General features: G+C 41.0%; 1 protein-coding gene and 1 long non-coding RNA gene across 2 annotated transcripts in view; one reads left to right on the top strand and one right to left on the bottom strand.

Annotated features, from left to right (window-relative positions):
- Positions 1-206: 206 nt before the first annotated feature.
- LOC141795511 (zinc finger matrin-type protein 4) overlaps positions 207-20,097 on the top strand; it is an 84,382-nt gene continuing 64,491 nt past the window's right edge. The window contains exons 1-2 of the mRNA XM_074676417.1: positions 207-802; positions 19,420-19,536. Coding sequence (XP_074532518.1) covers positions 19,426-19,536 — 111 coding nt within the window. The 5' untranslated portion in view covers positions 207-802; positions 19,420-19,425. The remainder of the gene's footprint in view (positions 803-19,419; positions 19,537-20,097) is intronic.
- The window catches only part of LOC141795512 (uncharacterized), a 148,123-nt gene continuing 137,329 nt past the window's right edge, over positions 9,304-20,097 (bottom strand). Inside the window, exons 3-4 of the long non-coding RNA XR_012598610.1 lie at positions 9,690-9,752; positions 9,304-9,446 (exon numbers count right to left, since the gene is read on the bottom strand). This is a non-coding gene — a long non-coding RNA (uncharacterized LOC141795512). The remainder of the gene's footprint in view (positions 9,447-9,689; positions 9,753-20,097) is intronic.

Raw genomic sequence — 20,097 nt, forward strand, 5'->3', positions numbered from 1 at the left:
TGGACAATAATATTGCTGAGTTCAGTGGAAAACTGAAGAGCATTGAATGTCTGTTACAGTGGTGGTGGTGATTGGTGCCCACCTGGGCCACATTAACACTTAATTAGGATACAGTAGCTGCTATGGAAACACAACATCAACATTATAACAGTCATATGCAGGGGGATTCGCGCGCTCTGTTCATTTTTATGTAAGACGATATTCATGTGGGTGCACCATGCGGAAACCTACTCACTCGACCAGAGCTCCCACTCACTCACACACTCACACAGACCTCGCGTTCAGTGTTCACTTTCACACACACTGGTGAGCCGAGAGCGCTTTCTGTCTTTCATTCATCCCGGTGAAGGCTGCTCGCACTTTCTTCTTCTCCTTCATCTCTCCCCCCGCCCCTCCTCTTCCTCCCTCGCGCTGGGATAGCTCACTTTGTTTTTGTTTTCCCTCCGCGGTGCCTTTTGGTCGGAGTAGTAGTGGATGATATCAACAGAGCAGCGTTTCTTCATACCTCCGCGCGGTACTACGGGCTACAGAGGAGTCGCTAGAGGACACGAGCATCACGACAGTGGGCAGCGCGAGAGAGTTCTCTTTTTATTCTTTAATTATTTGTTTCGCGCGGAGAGGACGGCGTGATTTCTAGCAAGAAACACACTGAATATCTCTATTTAACTGCAGCGTTGCTACGGAAGCGCCACCTGCAAAGACTGTTGTTACATTTGACGGATTTCAAAGGACGTTGAGGGATTACAGGGGGTTGGCGGATGGTTGACGGTCTCGTGAAGAGGAGTCACTGCCTCTGCGCAAGGTGAGTGATGGACCGGGAAACACTGACCGGGCAGTCCGTTCAACAGATGAGTTATCGACCATTACTGACCTCGTTATTTGACACATGGACGGTGTATTTCAAACAAAAGACGGAAAGTTTGGCACATTTATAACACTCAATATGGAGCTCATGCTGGGACAGTGAGGGTCTGTGGAGTTTGAGGCAGCATCTGCAAACTTTGAAGTATGTTCTTTTATCAGGACTAAAGAAAAATGTTGCTTAACTCTTCCTCATTAACAGCACATTAAACAATATGATACTATGCTTTTCCCTAAAAGTATAACCCCATTGGAGATTCCAACAGTCTGTTTTACTAAAGTACCCCTCAGTTTCATACCCCTGTTAGTAGATTGTCTAAAGGTGGTTGCCAGAAGATATGCAAATAACTCTTAGTAGGATTTTTCATTAATTGACGGCTTGATTTTAGACTTTAAAATATTGGATGAGAATAGAAATGCACATTGCAATATGGTCCCAAGATTCTGTTCTTGTCAACAAATGGTTCAAATATAGAGTTTGCAAATGCACAAGGACAAAAAAGAGAAACTCACCCTCTATTGGAAAACATGACACCAGAGAACGGTCAGAGTCTCTGCCCAATAAGTTACCAAAATGATTAATCAATTATCAAACTAGCTGCAGATTAATTCTCTGGCAGCAACTCCTTCTCATAATGCATCCATCTTCTCTACGGATGAATCTAGGAAAACCTGTCTACCAGCTGAAGCTGGGATTAGACGCGGGGATTTTCCTCATGATTCAGAAACTTTTCACACCATAGCACACCCTGAGCCCTATGCCATCATCTGTAATGACTCTCTGTGAAATGTGAAAATGAGACACATGTCAGATATAATATGGATTAGCGCTGGTACTTGCTGCATCTACTTTCACTGGCTGCTATCCATCTCATTGAGAGCCCTCTCAATGCAAGTATTTGTCACTCCAGGATGAATGTCCAGTCAGACTCATATGGGGCGTCGGAGGCAGGATGATACCAGCTTATGGCCTTTACACAGCGCCCGCCTGCCTGTCACCAAGGCTGACGCACACACATCCACACATGCACAGCACAGGCTATCCCCAAATATCACATATCACTCACTGAGACACATTGTAATGAGGTGTCATAAAAAACAATTTCAAGTTATTTATGTCATCACAAGCAGCCACCATCCATCCCCTGAAAAGAACATTTAACCCCAGGCAGCACTCTCTGCGGTTTATACTTTAAGTCAGCCACACCAGGTCTATTTTCCCCACATAGCCTGTTCAACCTGAGCCGAGCTGAGGCTTCATGCTCTGTTTACATACAGATATCGATCAGGAGGCGCTGACTTTACTGTACTTCAGGTCACTGCAGCAGGCAAAGAGAGCTGAGTATCACTTAACCACAGCAGACTAAAACGGAAACATACATTGAATACTGGAATAAAGCTGCAACTAAAATCGTTATCACAAATGAGAATCTAACAAATGATTCTTTCATGAACTGATTGATGAAATGACAGGAATTAGAGGAAAATTACTTTTAATGGTTGCCAGAAAATTTGATGACTTTCAAAAAAGTGTTTTTATGACTGAAAAACTGTTAAAAAAAAAGAGCTGTTATGCTCAGATGATGAGTAATATTAATGATAAAAACAGGAATCCAATCATCTATTATTGAGATGTGGTCATTTCTCTATGTTGTGTGATGGTTGCCTAGAAAAATATATGACGATGTATTTTTATGAGCGTTTTTTTAACCAAACAGTCCATTGAACTTTAAGAAAAAATGAGCATCGATATGAAAAGCAAAGGTTTTAGTTGATTGTAGCCTTTTTTCCAATAAAAAAATGTTCAGTTTAGTGTCGGTTGAGATGATGACAATTGGGGATAACATTTAGAAGGCTGAAATAAATAAAAAAAACTTTGAGCGTTTAAACCAAAAAATGACTGTACAACCATTCAGTCATCCCAGTTTTATTTCTGGTGATCAAATAATTGGTGAAATGTTTAATTGTTTTACTCTGATACTTTATCTTACAGCTAAGATAACATTTTTATGTGTCGTCCTTGTATCCTCTTTAAATCTGAGCTAACACGGGGAGAGATAAACTCAAGCCTAACAGCTCTTATCTATGCCAACACCTTGCATTTTACTTCTTAATGATACTCCAGGTGATGATACTGAGGAGTAAAAAATGTAAAATGAAAAAAAATAAATTAAGCAAGTTAATTAGCATGTTCATAATGTGGAACATATGCAGCGAGGCTCTGAGCCATTTAGATGTACAGGAGCCGTTTTCACTCTCCCCCTCTCTGTCTGAACGTCTCTCATGAGGTGCTGAGCTGCATCAGGGGGAGAATCTGATTAACCGACTGGCATAATTTACACAGTCCTGGAGGAATAAACAGAGAGGGGCTGTAGTTCTTGAAAAGTGCCTGCTCTCCCTCCATACATACAAATAAAGCACACACACTGTAAGACACAAACACTGACACACACCAACACAGTCCGAGGGCAATAATTGAGGCAGAGCTGCTCTTTAAAGTGGCTGCGGCTTCTCCTCGTTTTTAATAGGACAAGGATTGATCGAGAGAGTGCAAGTGTGTGCATGTGTGTGTGTGTGTGTGCACATTTGTGGTCACGAGTGAATGACTGCTCTACTTTCCTTAAGATTGATAGTCTATCATGTGTAGGTGTGTGTCTGTATGCGTTCCCTTCCAGAAGTGCTCCATAGCAACAGGCAGCATCCTCTTCGAATATCTCTTTCTCACACAACGTATGCCGTGACCTTTCCTGCACAATGTGTGCATGCAAGTTTTGCACGAGTGCATCGTGTGTGTTAAGTGTGTCTTCATGTGCATCAGTGTGTAAGCTATCTGACCTTTCTAAGTGTACAATCATTAATAGCTGTAAAATAAGTATTACCACATGGCCCGCTGTGCCAGTCTTCATGATCAAGATATTGAATCTGTCTGTTTCGCCGAAGCGTCACCGGCGCGCCAACAGAGCGCCGCGGTGTCTCTTTTTCCCAAACAAAGCAGATATCACCACAATTGCGACGTATTAATAATGATTTTTACAGGCTTTGAACAAGTGGCATTATCATTTTTACTGTGTTTCATGTGCCTCTTTAGTGGGAACAAGAGAGACATCTTTAATATATATCTTGACATGGTTGTCGTGTTATGTTAATATCAGTGTTCGACTAATAACTGGTTGCATATTTCATATCCGGGAATAGCAGACAGAGCTCTTTAGAAATCAATTTTCTTTTGCTCCATCACCACGTTCGGAAACTGGCCCAGTGCCAGATAGGGAGGAACTGAAAGGAAGGAGAGAGGGGATATTGTGGGAGCATCAGCCAGCGAGGGAAGAAAAATAGGCTTATCAGATGCTGAATTTATTCTCCTCTGTCTTTGAATTTGTCTAAATAAGTTATATGCTTTCTCAAAACTTCATAAACATCCTCACAAAGAGCACTCACACTGAGCGATGGATGCAAGTTGAAGAAGCACAGGCTCTCCGTCACAGCTCGAAGCTTTCTTCTTCTTACACAGCCGAGGTGCTGCAAGGTCATGGCCTGTTTGAGTCCATACGTTAGTGTGTGATGCACAATCACAGCATGCACCATATAGAGCATATTCCTTTGTGTGCATGTATGTTTTGTCATGATTTACCCACTGCACAGTATGAGCCTCGTATGCTTGCATGCTATCTTTGTAGATGTGGGGGAGTGTTTGCATGTGAAGACTCTCTTCAATGAATAACTTAGAGCTTATAGTGGGGTCTGTGCTGCATGTGTTCAAGGTTTCTGGCCATGCCCACTCACTTTCCTTTGACATATTTCTGGGAAATTAAACAAACAAAGGCTGCCTTCTCATTTTGCAATTCCCTTATCAAACCCAAACCCATATTTAGAAGACGCATTATACTCTATGACTCAAACGGCAAAGGAGGCAGGGTTCGTGTGACTGAAACAGGCGGTAATTTGTAGGGTGGTGTGAGGATGAATACTATCATTTACGACTGACTCCTCTTTGATTCTGTGGGTTTTGCTGTGAGACATTTCTCTTTTCCCTCTCCCTCCTTTGATCTCGCCAGATTTACCTCACGCTTAATCCAAAATAGTTCAAAGACTCAGTCGCTTCTCTTTTTGGATTATTTTCAACACTGACTTTATTTGTCTTTGCTTGATCATCTGACTGTTGATTGCCTTGATCGATGTCATTGATTGCATCTCTGTTCTTGTTCCTCCGGCTTGCCAGAAGCGCTGTTGTCAAACACAGACTTAAGGGTCGAACAAGCTGTAATAGCTGTACCCAAAAGCTACGATCAATATTTCCGATGTGAAACATTTCAAAAACTGTCGGTCACGAAACAAAAACAAAGATGAGCCTTTTAGTGAAGTTGCCGCTGTTACCCCTGACCTTGATCCTTCTAATAACTCCATCACAGCCTTACAGCAGGATACACAGCTGACCACGCATACAGCAGCAAACATAGGTGTGTTTTTATGCGTTCACACACCTGCAGAGAGACACGCACACACAGCACACACATGCTGCATTAATAAGCTGTGATTTTTACCCCTGGCATTCTGCGTGGATCCCTGCAGGCATGACAACCTCCATTTAGTCCAGCAAACATACACACATACCGACAGCGAGTTAAACACAGGCACGCATATAAAACAGAAGCCCTGTGATTGACAGTTGATTCCACAAGGGTATTTGTGCTCACGTCCCCTCAGGACCAAAATATATCAGGAAGTCTCAGCTGTATTGTAGCGAAACTATAAATACACCTGCTTAATAGTCAAACAAAAGACTCATCGTGACATTTAGAGTGGTTGAGCCTTTTGTGCCACAAAACAAGGAGCTTATTTGATGAACTTTTCTCAGAGAGACTGTCACATTTGCTGGTTAGCTGTTTGTAGCCATGATGGGAACACAGAGAGTGCGAGGGGACTGAGAGATATGACACAAAGAAAGTCATTACAAAGCATTATTTGGCTTGTTTCACCCCAGTTGTTTGACTCATTGCAATTTTATGCCTGATTTCTTTTACAGTTTTTTATTTTTCTCTTCTTTCCAATGCATTATTTTTTATGTCTCACTCCAGCCCAGTCTCTGGGGTGATGTACGTCTTTTGTGTTTTGGTGCTTGTTGCCTCATGGGAAATTTGTTTGCTTCCGTCTTAGTTTCGCTCTAATCTACACGCTGCCATTACAGGAAATGTTCTTTGAAATGTAATATTCGGAGTGTGTAAGATTTTGTTTGGGAGTGGGAAAATTACATTGATGAAAACACCAAATAATAATTGCAAGGGAGTTCACGTGTCTGTGGTTGTGTGATTATCACAATGAAACCACAAAATCACTGAGGCCTGTTAAAGAAATCCACTCTATTCATGTAGTATTTGAATCCTGGAAACATCCTGTCTTTGCAGTCTCAGGTCTAAAACAACTAGTGTTTCACCAGAAAGTCATGAAGGTTAAAACTTGGTACAAATGTTCTTGTCCTGTTAAGACAAACTTTCCGTGCTCAATGTGCCAGAGTATAAAAACAGAGCAATTAGTCGCTAATGGAAGAGATAGACCCCAACAGCTTTGTTGCCATCCAGCCTGGCATCCCCCATATGTTACTGTAATATAACAACGGCTCAAACTTCAGGCAGCCTTTTGTCTCCCCCCATTAACTCAGTTTGCCTAAGAGTCTTACAGAACACATGCGCGCACACACACACACACACACACACTCAGACACAGATTGACACAGGGAGGCGGAGATGTGCTCGGTTAAACTGAGAAAACCTAACTTTGCCCGAGATAATAGTCTTCATTCACCGTCCAATGAATCCATATTGTGACCTAAAGCGGTAGTTCTGCTATTAACACCATTAACAAGTAATGGTCCAGAGAGAGAGATTTTCAGAGATAAAAGTACCAAAGTACCCTCATGAATAAAGGGGTCTAATAGAAGAAGGGAGGTTATAAAATCTAAAGGGAGCAGTATGAAGGGTTGGCCTTTTTCAATCTCATTATTCCATGGGAGAAAAATATTCACTTGAACTATAGAAACCTCAACAGAGAACCGAGGAGAAGTACGACTTGATCTTAATCAGACATAAACGATTTATCAATGACAATTTAGTCACTACACTTTTTTCACAGCTTCCCTCATGATTATGAATAGTATGGATTTAAAGAAGTGATAGAAACGTTTTTCTTTTGACTCAACAACTGTTAGGTTGAGGTTGTTAGCCCTTCAGATACCAATGTATCTCATGTCGATCAATAAAACACTCATCTTATTCGTCCCTCAGGCCGCTCAGTCGGGCAGCAGCAGGGAAAGTCTGTAGTGATCCTTACAACATTGTAAGGCAGAGGGAGGGTGCTGCTTTGAAGGAAATGCTAATATCTTTATGCTAAAGTACTACCAGCAACATTTTTATAATGCCATTTATGGTCATTTCCTGTTTGCTCGTTGTGACCAAAGACTTTTTATGATCTCCAATAATGACTCCTGCTTGTGACAAGACTCTGCAGATTTATCTATTTCAGTGTTTAGCAGGTTCCATCAAGGGTTTCTTTTGTTTTCACAAGGCATATATTTATCTTTTTTTGTAGATTGGGCTATTTTGGTCACATTTTCTTCCTTTATCACAAATAAAGAAAGAAAATACCAACATCTGTGGCACAAAGACCAACTAAAGGCAGTGGTAGACTGAGTATACTTATTGCCATCAGTTTTTCAGTGCAAGGTCAAGTTAAAGTGTTGAAGTACTTGCTTTTTTAACATTAAGTAAGTATTCCATGTTTTCACACTGTTGGCTTTTACACAAGCTTTGGGTTTCAAGATTTTCACCTCCTAACTAAGAAAGCAAAGTATTCTTCCTGAATCCACAACTACATGAAGCACAGAAATAAAATATAACAGAACGTTAACTTAATCAGTCAGCCAAGGGTTAAATCCAATAAAGTTATCTGACCATCCAAGTGTTGAATAGAAAAATGAACTGAGCTGCTACACACAAAGACAGCTTTTATGAAATGTTCATCTGGTATAAAAGAATAATCTTTAGCTATAGACCTTGGGTTTGGTGGTTGCAGGCTGTGTTTGAGATTGTGTTCTGTAACTAGGGCCAAGATTTAAACTAATAACATGATTTTTTAGCCTAGAAACCTGAAACATGAGCTGCTGATATGGCCAAAGTGCTGGAGCATCCTTCACTTGAGCCATAACTTCAAATCCTTCATGAACTTCTTGATCTGTGAAACGTTTGCTCTATGTTTGAGAAGCAGTAAAGTATGATAATGACTGTATTTGTATGATGTTTCTTCCAAACTGTCTAAGTGTAGCTGTTTGTATAGCAGATATTGGTCATTAAAAAAATGTAGCTGGTAAGAGTAGAAAAAGAAGAAAAGAAAGATACCAGAGAAAGGACAATTTTGACCCTTCAGATAGAAATAGAAACAGTTTTGTAACCAGACACACCAGAGACACTGTTTCAAATATCCATGGCATGGTAGGCATGTGGTTTATTTCACATTTACCCAGGCAACACTCCATGGGCAATGTTTGGTAAAAGAACATCTTAAAAAAATACTGGAAGGTGTTTGAACAAATGTTCTGACTGTCACATTCATTATGTGCCAGTCAGTGCAACAAAACATTTGATGTAGAGGATGCACTCCATCTTTAGGAGGCTGAACACGCAACATGAGCCTGACTGGCTACGTTGTCATGTCACGACTCTTGCTGTTTCTGTAAAAGGCCATTGCTCTTCCCTCAGTATAAAGAGTTGCCTGATACAGTAAAAACTGCATCCATGCCAATCTCTTCATGAGCTGCCACCCTTCACAGGCTTTTTCAGTTGATTCCAAAATGAAAATGAACCTTTGGGTACCACCTCTTTCCTCTAAAATGCTGATTGGTTTGGTCATTCTCTGACTTAGAATAAATGTGACAGCTTGAAGCTTGGAAAGATGGACATGGATTGTGGCCAAACCTTCTGCTTTGTAAGGTCAGGTATACTGTTGACCATGCTGACAATGTGCCAAATGGAGATAGTTAACAAAACAGAGTTCTGGCAAAGATACAATAAGTTATTATGAGGGAGGATTAGGGTCTGAACAAATGGTTATGGTAATATGTCCACCCGTTGTTTGGCCATTTCAATCTTGGCTGAAGTGATGGCTGACATTGCAAACAATGGAGGCATGCAGCTATTATTAAACATGAGGACTGATAATTGGTTCCAAATAGGTTCTTATGTTCCCCATGCTACGTTAGTCTGTTACTATTACAAAAAGAGAGCCTACAAGGCCTTTTCTTATTTTAGCTTATCTTTATTTATTCAGAGAGTTTCATTAAGATCAAAATCTTTTTTGCAAGGTAAAGTCAAGAATGAACACACACACACACCTATCTCAAATATTAGATTAAAAAAATATCTGCGAGGTTCCCCAAGAGGAATGAGTGTCTCCAACTTCAAGTTGCATTGCAATTTATTCCAGAAGTGAGGTGAATAATACAGCAGCTTATCAGCTCTTCTTTTGCAAGAGTAGATAAGTCTAGCCTACACCATCCCTCATGAGTAATCCCTGCCCTCGAGGCCATATTTCCACCACTGGGATAGAAAAGGAGGGAGGAGAAATGGGGAAAGAGAGACAAAGAGGAAAGAAAGCACAGTGTGAATATTTAAAACAGAATATTTCAAACTGTCAGTATAAAGCGGACGCACGCATTACTCAGAGAGGTGAATTACGTCCAAAATAGGATTTGGGGCGGAACAAGTTGGGAGTTGAGGAGGAGAAAGTCATAAAAACAAAGACACACACACTCTGTGAGGGAAGGGAAGTTGTGAACTGACCTTGGCATGTGCCTCTCTCTACCTTCAGTCCACAATTTGTCTTTTCTTCCAGAGGAATCTGACCTGAAATGATAAATGTAGAAACAGACAGAAGCCCTAATTACATATTTGAATTGTTTATTTATGATCTGTAGCTCTCAGTTTTATATTCAACAGTCAGACTTCTTCCTCTGTAGCCCGGCTGTGTTTGAGTGTGTGTATGTTTGCAGTGTGCAGCATTGAGCTAGAAAAGTACAAAGCGAGCCCCTGCAGTGAAACAGTATGAATGTGAATTTGGATTCAGACTGGGGCTCTAGCTGCTTTAAAGACTTGACTCCCTCAGTCTAGTACCTTTGATTGCTAATGTACAAAGGGTTGTTAATCTTGGAGCAAGAGGGGGAATGCAAAAAGGAAGACAGCGTTCAGAAAGATAACATTACCAAGAGGAGAAAAAAGTGTAATATGGAACATCAGAGTGACACGGGTGAGTGCCTTCGCGATATAGGGTTCCATATTATTACCCCCGCAACCTTTTCTCTTGTTATTCCCACTCGGGACTCATTAGACAGGTCATTGGCTCACAGGCTGATGTCAATATTTCATCATCTGAATGCATAATTTGACAGCTAAATCGGGGCAGCTATTTATTCCAAATGAGATGGGAAGTATAGAATATGTGAGTGCAGAGAGAGGAGAACAGACACTCCAGTTCACAGCAGTTAACCTCTCCACGAAGGAGAAAATAGGAAGACTGAGGATTGGGAGAACTCTTGAAAAAAAAGATTTGCTCCCTGAACCACCTGCTGTGTTGTCTTTCCATCCCTCAGTCTCATCCTTTGCAGAGTTTGATAGTCTTCACTACATCATCTAAAGAACATAGTGGATCCATTTAGGTGTTTTCTGACCACAAGACATCTGAGGATGTATTTTTAATAGGAGTGGTGTCTCCTAAGCTCCCCATTAGGCTCAACATTACACTATATCTCTGCCAGTACAATAGGCTCTCACTTAGCACAGCGCTATTTGGTTGCAAGTTATATTACAAACTAATTAATATTCTATGCCCTGGCGACTGAAAACAGCCTAAGTGGTTGCACTTATTATAAAAGAACAAAAAGGCACGTCCAATACGATGCCGGCTTTTAAATGAACGGTGAGCCAGGGGCTGAGATTTGAGGGAGGGCTCAGAGTTCACATCCGTGTTAAATACTTGATGCGGTCTTAAAAGGAAATCCCCTCAAGGTTCATTCTGCCTTCAAGTGCCTCAGGCTTTCACCAAGACTCATCTAGTTTTAGCAATTCTGTTTCTAATTGAGGTTAGACATTTACTCATTATTCTTTAGAGCTCCTGTTTGTGATATTCATCTGTGACCTCACTTTAACTTGAAAAAGTGTTTTGTTGTATGTTTTCATCTTTTTAATTTTCACCTCACAGACACAGCACTCCATAAAGGGATTGTTTGGTTTTATTGAAGAAGGATGAAGGTACTCGTCAATAGTAAGTTTATTACCAACAGGGGATCGGCTGACCAGTGCATGGCTGGCTGCAGAACATGGGTATGCTGCATCCATGAGTAATGCTAAATCAAAAGGGCTTTTTGACATACAAGAGCTTCAAAAATCCTTTGAGTTTTGGTTGGAGTTTCATGAAATCAGCTGAACGGCATCGTAGTTAACCCTAATTTGCAGCAGCTAACAGCTTAGCTTCTGTGTTCATTCTTCGATCGTTTTCTCAACAAAGAGGCAGAGCCAACCAGCATCCCCTGTGGGTGATACACTTACTATTGACATGTACCTCATACAACCCCACTTCAATAGAAACTCAAACTAACCCTTTAATCTTCCCAAAGTTCACCCAGACTGTTTAACATCAAACACCAACAAGTATCTCATTAATAATCAAAGTTAAGCTTCAGAAAAAGCTATTAAGCTGCTCAGACTGTGCTAGCCTGCTTCAGTAGGACTGTGTGGGTGTAGTTTAGTTTGATTGACAGCAGTTTGGCCACACAGGCAGACAACCCACCAACTGTCATCAGATTATGAGTCAATTATTGCGAAATCCTGAATGATGCATGAAAGAAAGTCAAATTACCATTTTCCTACTGAGCCTTCATCTACATCAAACCTGTGAGAGAGAAACATGGATGTAAAAGTAAAGAACAAAGTCTCTCTGTAGTAATAACCGAAAGTAAACAATAGTATTAGTTTAGGGAGAGCTCTGAAGTTTTAGTTGTGATTTTACGCATGTTTCATAGATGATTGAGTTGGGTGGCTTGTGCTGATCATACGTCTATCTGTGTAAAACGTGGACATCTTTACCTGACACACCAAGACTGCCTCAACCACACTTTATTCTCTGTATTCATATTGTGGACGGCTCACAGCTTATACTCATAAATGTGTATGAAGAAGGGAAACTTTCCCCACAGGTTCCCTGTTACCACTTAGATTTAAATGAAAAAGTATTTGAACAAAATGTTTTGCTTGTTTGGCTTCTTGATTTGGATTCTGATGCAATCCTCAACCTTCAAACATCCCAGCTGAATTTGTGCTTGATTTAATCAGAAGAGGAAGTTATTTTTTATATTTTATTTTTGTAGTTTTGTGAATTAATTGAGAGGAAAAAGGCAGTTGGAAGGGTAGGGCACAAGGAAGAGAGCGTGAAGGTTGGCATGTAGTATGGGGTGGATCTGACAGCTAGGCCAAATTCAGACACAAGGACAGACAGCTGAAGTAATTTGTTTGCAGTTCAACAGTCACAAATGGGGCATATTTACTAAATTTTCCTGGGAATGGGTAAAAAAATAATAATAAGTTTGACATTGCACAGCATAAACCTTTATGGAACTGGTGTTGAAATTGGATGGTTTCGTTATACAGCAAAGATTTGGACTACGCATCAATCATCCAGTGGCCACAAATTCTAATTAAATAGATGGTTTCCTATTCATTTGAGAACATGTGCATTTTTGTGCTGTGTGTTACCACTTTCTATTTAAATCTACTTAAATCACTTCAATGTAACAAGTAAGAGCAACAAACGAACATAGATCCAAACAAGAAAATGCTGATAACAGAAAGATGTGATCACGTTTGGATTGTTCCAAGGAGTTCCTCTTAAACAGGAGTCATTTTTCTCCTTAGTTAAGATTTTTTTGACACGTGTGAATGCAGTAATTGGACTCTGATACTGGGCTGAACATGTGAGTTGAGATCCCCTGAGATCTGGACTTAGAAGGTGGTCATCTATCATTTTTTTTTAACAATTAGGCAGGGTGCTGCAGGAGGATTAACCATTATTTTTTTTTACGTTTATTAAAAAAATAAACCATTAGAAAGTATCATCCATTATTCCATGAACATAAAACATAATCTAAGTAAGGGATGTCACGATCCGATACAATATCCATGCCTGATATGGCTATTTTTGGAGGATCCGATAGCATCAGATTTTGTTATGTGATTGGGACCGATCTAGTTTTCACGTGTTTTCACACTTTACAGCTGCTGTAAATCAAACCACTTTGCAAACATGTCCGCTGTGTGGGACTACTTGTCTTTGGAAAGAGATGATAGCAAAACAGCTTCTTGCAACATTTGTAAAGTAAGTGTTCCTCAAGGAGGTAACAACAGGGCTCACTTTAATACAACAAATATGATTTGTCATTTACATCAGAATCATCCAATGGAGTACAGGATTTATCAGAGAAAGGTATCGCTATCAGATCAGTAGTGAAAAAACATCTGTATCCGGACACCCCGAACAGAGGGATGTTGACCACTCAGTCTGACACCTACCCTTCAACAGTCAGACAAAATTCACTTACAGTTACAACAACTGACTGCTATATCAACCTCCAATGAGTGTGGCAGCAGAGAGCTCTCTGGAGGCTGACATGCAGTTCTACCATAGAGATCATTACATTTAGGAGAAAATGACTTTTAAACAGCTGTCTACTGCGATGACCACTATGCCCCAGAGGGTTAAAAGGCACTCTTCACAGGAGCGCTAACTCTACATTGTTCAATCAGTGGTCCCCTCTGAAGCAGCTATCTCAGACTGGACTCTTCCACTAGTTGTAGAACCAGGTTTGAAATATCCTAACTGCATGCTGACTTGATGCTGCTTGTCCTCTATATATAAACTCTCTTTGCATGTGGGACACTTCCATCATCAAAGATTACACAGTTTCATCCAGTGACCTCTGTGTGCAACTGAGTGAAAAATAAGATGCAAATTACACTGTAACTCTAGAAAGCTAAACAGTAATGAAGTAATGGAAAGATGTCTGCTGAAACTAAATATAACACATGCCTGTTTGTACTTCATGCTGTTTTGTAAATTGATGCTAATGTTGACATCAATTTGATGCTCTGAACAGATATTTTACAGTAAAAGTCTATTTTGCTGCTTACATGAAGACCTGTTAACCCATGTTACGTGAGGAGATCATATTCACTGTGTCCAATTATAACCCCACCTTCACCGCCCTCTTTTTTCCTCTCTACTTCCTCCTTTCATTATTTCCCCCCATTATCAGTCTATCCATCTTTTCGCTTCATCGGGCCTGCCATTCCATTAATCTCACCAACAGATTGCCTCCATTAATTAGTCGTCTTCTTCCATCTTTGCGTGTAATAATCAGAGGTAATAGAGATATTAGGATGATACGGATATTTCCTGCAGTCCCTATCACTTTTAATTAGATGGAAGATTAAAAGATAGCCTCTTCTCTGCCTGACTGACGTTCAGAAAGACAGCAAAGGTCTTTTTTGGGCCACAAAATAATGAAAGGCACAAATACTGCAAAAATAAAATATGTCAGTCTGCAAAATAAATCTGTCCCATGATGTCTCCGAGGACGATTCAGCATCGTGGAGGTAATAATGCGTCCATTCCTCCAGACAAAACAGGTTGCTGCTTGTCGTCTGTGACATTTCAGAGAGAATATTACAGCTCACAGACATGTATAAATTGTAAGGTAATATGTTTAGAGGGAAATGCATCTGGATTGTCATTTCATTTTAATGGAAGGTTCTCATTTTGAAAATTGAATTAGATAATGGGAGAAGTGTCTGTGCAGCATGTCTGTGGTTAATTGGAAGGTCCAGGGTGCACTAAACAGACAAGGAAAACAGACAGGGGTAATTACCAGTTGCGTGTGTGCACTCACATGTGTGTGAGTGTGTGCACAGCACTGTTGTGCAATCGTATCAGCTCAAGGTAATTACACTACACCAGACTTGAAATAAAGACCATCAATTCCTGTCACTTCTCCTCCCTGCTGACACATGCAGAACATTTGGTCTGATCTCATCACTAATGTTGCGATTCCCAGGACACCCGTGCACGACTAAAGGTCAGAGTCTTTCAAAGAAACTGGAGCTGACCTCTGCGGCATCCATGGTTCCTGCTCTGCGAAGCACTTTGCCCCTTTAAGCACTCGGTATTGTCGCTTCCTCTGGGAAAGGAGCTCATCCAGTTTAATGGTTGATGTTCCTGGACGCCTCCCCACAGACCCGTTACTCACCCTAACCCTGTCAGAGCAGCGCCTACAGCTCACACATAATGAAGAGGATAGAAAATTGAGCACAAGACCACAGGGCTCATCATTAAACCATTTTCTATTATAAGTACAGCATAGAAAGAAAACACTGCTGCCTGGTTGTTAGGAACCCACAGCCACGGCTCTCAGTGGGATGCTGGGGTCTCTGTGGTTTTGCTGGGTAGGCAATGCCAGCAAAGACAAGGTTTACAGACACTGTCTCTCACCAGGGATTCTTGCTGGAGACCTTTTAAAAGATTATCTTGGAGACTAATCCCAAAAAAGTTTCTCTTGGCTTTTCTGTTCACTTTGCAGCTTTTCTTTTTTTCCACCAGAGTTCAGAAAGTTTATGCAAAGACTCTGATACAATATTTTTCCTTACAAAACAGAATCTAAAAAACTAGAGCAGAGCTACAGATTCAAGCTGAACCGCAGACTGTATTCAGACACAGTGCCTGAGAGGAGAGAAGAGAAGATGAAAGTTTTACTTTAAAGCCGGGTAGATCAACTCCGAGGTACCAATGCCCTGCTGAAGAGCGTCAAGGAAAACATCACTTTGTAAGAGAAACTTTTGTTCTGTTTTTTTCTTTTTTTTTCCTTCTTCTTTCTGGTGTAAACCTCCAGGATCATTTGTTCTTCGGGTGAGGAGAATTCAGGAGATTAGGAGTTAGTTGTAAACATTCTGAACAGAAAAGAGTGAGAAATCCTTATTTAAAACGCCTGGGTGAAGAGGAGAGTGACGATGAGTCACACGTTTAATACATCTACAAGAACAAAAAAAAAATTGACAGACCCACAAATTATGCCTTACGTGGAACAAAGGATTGGACATTAAAGATCAAATATGGACACTAAAAGACAATCAAGAATTATGTCATACTTCTGTAAATGGAATCAAAATTCATAATAATCTGATGATATGTGAAAAAGAGGACATTAAATATTGAGGAAACAGAGATGGGACTAGATAGCTCTGCTCTAGTGCTGCACGATTTGGGGAAAAGGTGCGATTTGCGATTAGGTGGACAATATTGCGATTGCGATTGTGCTTGCGATTTATTAAAAAAAGTTGTGTCATGATGAGTCTACAGACTTGCTTGGTTATCATGGAGAAAAATCTGAATTGCATGTGCTGACATTGCGATTGCGATTGCGATATCCTCTTTTGCGATTACGTAATTGCATGTGCTGACATTGCGATTGCAATTGCGATAATCGTGCAGCCCTACTCTGCTCCCGTCTTCCCTTTCGGACATGTACAATGCGATCATCTATTGACAATGTGTGATATTGTATAAGTGTACTTACATGACCAAAATAAATCAATTCAATTCAAAAAAATTCAAAACAAGTCAAGCACACAGGACTGATGGGTCTAATTTTTTCACATGACCAAGCGGAGACCTCCAGTGTTGAGAGGGAAAGTCCCGCAAGGAGTGCAACAAACTGCAGTGCCTGATGCTGATTTCACTGACAAGCAGTTGCTTTGTAGCCTCACCTCTTCACCAGTTCCCCGGTGGACCAAAGGTTGGGTTAAAGATACTATGAGGAGGATCTGTTTTGACTGCACTCCCTCGGCACCTTGTGGCCTAGAGTCTCCGCACGCTGTTGTAAATTACTTTTAGAGAGGCATGTTTGTTTTGGAATGAAATGGAGATCGAAACAAATTTTCTTTGTCTAAGACAACTTTTTACTGGATACAACGCGCTGAGATAAGGTATCTATCAGTACAGTTACGTAGCGTTACAGTTTGAAACGTGACAACAAGCAGACTTTGTAGTTGCCTACTATATATAGCTGTACCATCAACCTGGTGCTCCGACGTATCTGTAGGCTAACCTGACAAAAAGTAAACACTGTCAGTTTGTAAGACGTTTAGTAGAATAGAATAGAATAGAATAGAATAGAAAATACTTTATTTATCCCCGAGGGGAAATTCAGGAGTCACCGCAGCATTTAAGAAAACAAAAGTAAGAAAGAGTATAGAAAGTGCAAAAAAAGTCCATAAGAAATTAGATGATGACATCCCGTCCACCACTCGTCCACCACTCTCCGGCCCAGCCAGTCTGCACCTCCACAGGGTCCAGGACTGAGCCTCCCCAGAAGTCTGTTCAGTATCTGTCTCCTGGATCCTGTCTGCTCACAGCAGGTGAAGCTCCTCCAATGTGGCGCCGGCGTCCGATGTCAGCTCCGTCAGCCATGTCCGTGAACAGCACGATGCCGCTGGGTTAGCACAGCTAGCTCGTCCATCCTACCGGAGATAGATCCCATGTTCCCAACAACGATGGATGGAAGGACAGGTCCACGTCGTCTCCTCCCAGCTCACATCCGAGAACCAGCACGTCGTCCTCACCTCCTCCTCCTCAGCTCGAGGGAAATCATCAAGCCCTACACTAGTTAGCATTGACATGCTACAGGCTGCTAACAGCTAATTTTGCATGTAAACAATGCAGCCATGGTTACATGTAGGATCTCCAGACAAACACAGGAGAAAAGTAGTAAAAAATATCGCCGAAGCCACAAAAAGTTTGGTGTCCGTGACCAACAATGAACCATACAAAGTGATGATCCACTCCAAATACAAAGATTACGAAAAAGAGACAAAAAAATTACAAGAAACGGACAAAGACGAGAGAGCTGCTGCAACAGGCAGCTACTTGGGTAGCGCCTAGCAACGGAATGTAGACGTTGATATTTAACGCAGCTGGCAGGCTTGTGCTCTGAGACAAGTCTGTAATGTGTAACGGTAGTAAATCCCAGTTAGCTATGTCCTGCCAGTCATCTACCAAGCAGAGCTAATGTAACGTTACTCTTCATTTTATTGGTAGACTCTTAAGTTTGAACAAACCACGGTAGAATAAGTGCTGCTTAAGGCCACTTTCTTCTGCTCTTCTGTCCTTTTTCTGACAGTTGGGCTCCTGTGTCCACAATCACTACAAAAGTAATCACAGAAATTGTTTTCAGCAGAGAAAAACACAGACCTCTGTGTTTTATCTCTTGTCACTACTCAACTTCGTCAGCCGGAGTGGTGTTGTCATAGAGACCTAGATGTGCCATAGATCAATCAGGTCCTCATCAACCTGAACTGGAAGATAAGATGTAACATTTTTAAATAACCTGTATCCAGGAATATTGGCACTGATAATCTTATTTTATAGTGTGGATTAGGGTCAGGCATATACCCAGAAGGAAGACTTTTTTAAGATCACTTTCAGACTCCTCACAGCCCCTTTAACAGTGTTTACAAAACCACCATAGTTGGACTTTAAAACACCACCTCATACACCAGTGGTTGCCAGCTTTCAGACTGCTTCATCAGAAGGAGGGGTCAACCTCAAGGAACAAAATCATGAATAAAGAAAAGTAATCCCTCAAGGAAAAATACACAAAATTTGTTTTCAGAGCTCAAAACACCTTTATTCTCTTTCTCAGCTCTACCTAGCTGCATCATTTCTCGTTGGGTTTGCTGTGTCTGCAGCTGTGCACTGCAGGAGTCTTTGTGTCAAAACTCACAGCCATGAAAAAATATCCAGTTAAAGACAGAAAGAAATTCAATATGGTGGCCTTTCTGTAGTGACCTGAAATGTCCTGAATGTGGGACATGCCTTCCATCTTTTAAATTGTGCCATAATCTGAAGGATATTCTATAATCTGACTCTGACATCAAGCAACAATTCTAACAAATAGCTCACTGGTAGAGTGTATTTGAGCTTTTATTTTGAAACACTTAAGGTCTAAACAATATAAATTTACGTATGCATCTTTTGTTTTTGTCCCAGTTTTCTGTTGTTCAGTTTAAAAGGATTCCAAAAGCAGAAACAAAAAAATACATATACATAGATTTAACAACTGACTGTTGAGTAAAATGCAGAAAGTAGAGCCAGAGCCTTAGGCCATGTTTCCAAGACTGCAGCCAAAATCATCCATGAGAGAATATTCTGACAGAGAGGATCAACATATTTTGGGCTGAACTGTCACTCTAAATCTGTCATTCTGAATGAAACTATTTCTTTACTGAGATGAGATCCATGCATGATCGTGCACCTCTAACACACGGTGTATGGTTCACTGGCATTTTATTTAGCCCTGCATTCTAATCATATTCTTATTTGTGTCTGTTTGTGTGTGTGTGTGTGTGTGTGTGTGTGTGTGTGTGTGTGTGTGTGTGTGTGTGTGTGTTTGTGTGTGTGTGTGTGTGTGTGTAGTCTCAGATGAAGATGAAGTCTGCGGGCGTCGTGGATGGAGGCTTATTCACAGAGAGCTATTGTAACATCTGCAATGCCCAGCTCATCTCCGAGTCCCAGCGCACCGCTCACTACGAGGTGAGTTGGTCTCTGCTCCAACAGGATCGTCGCACTAAAAAACGACCAAAAATTCGGAAACCGTGGCCGCTGCTCGAGCAGGCAGTTCTCCACTCTGTACACTTTGCATCAGCCTTATTTGTACCAATTTGTGCTTGTGCCGTTCAAAACAGTGCTCATCCATTATACATAGACTTAATGCAGTATGGTAATGCTCGCCACTTGCACACAAACAAACACACACTCACTTTATTTTAATGTTGTCTACCTCTCAGCAGACTCACTTGGAGTAATTTAATGAATAGCCATTAAATAATCAGCTCTGTTCACTCTTTAAATAGAATCTATCTGTGTGTGCGGTGTGTGTGTTTGCGTGCACGGACGTGCACAGGCATATATGCATGCCTACTCCTGTGCCTGTGTTGCATTGAGGTCGTCCTTGATTACAAGACACAATTGGGATTAACAAGCAGACTAATGAGGACAAGGTTCTTATCTGGAGAGAATTAACTCAGAACCAGAACATCGTGTATGTGCCTGTGCACATGTGTACCAACCACAGTCACATGAAAGAAATCTATT

The sequence above is a fragment of the Halichoeres trimaculatus genome, unplaced genomic scaffold, assembly GCF_033239565.1.
Source record: "Halichoeres trimaculatus isolate MK-OKI-2021-1 unplaced genomic scaffold, fHalTri1.1 fHalTri1_scaffold_8, whole genome shotgun sequence".
Lineage (NCBI taxonomy): Eukaryota > Metazoa > Chordata > Actinopteri > Labriformes > Labridae > Halichoeres > Halichoeres trimaculatus.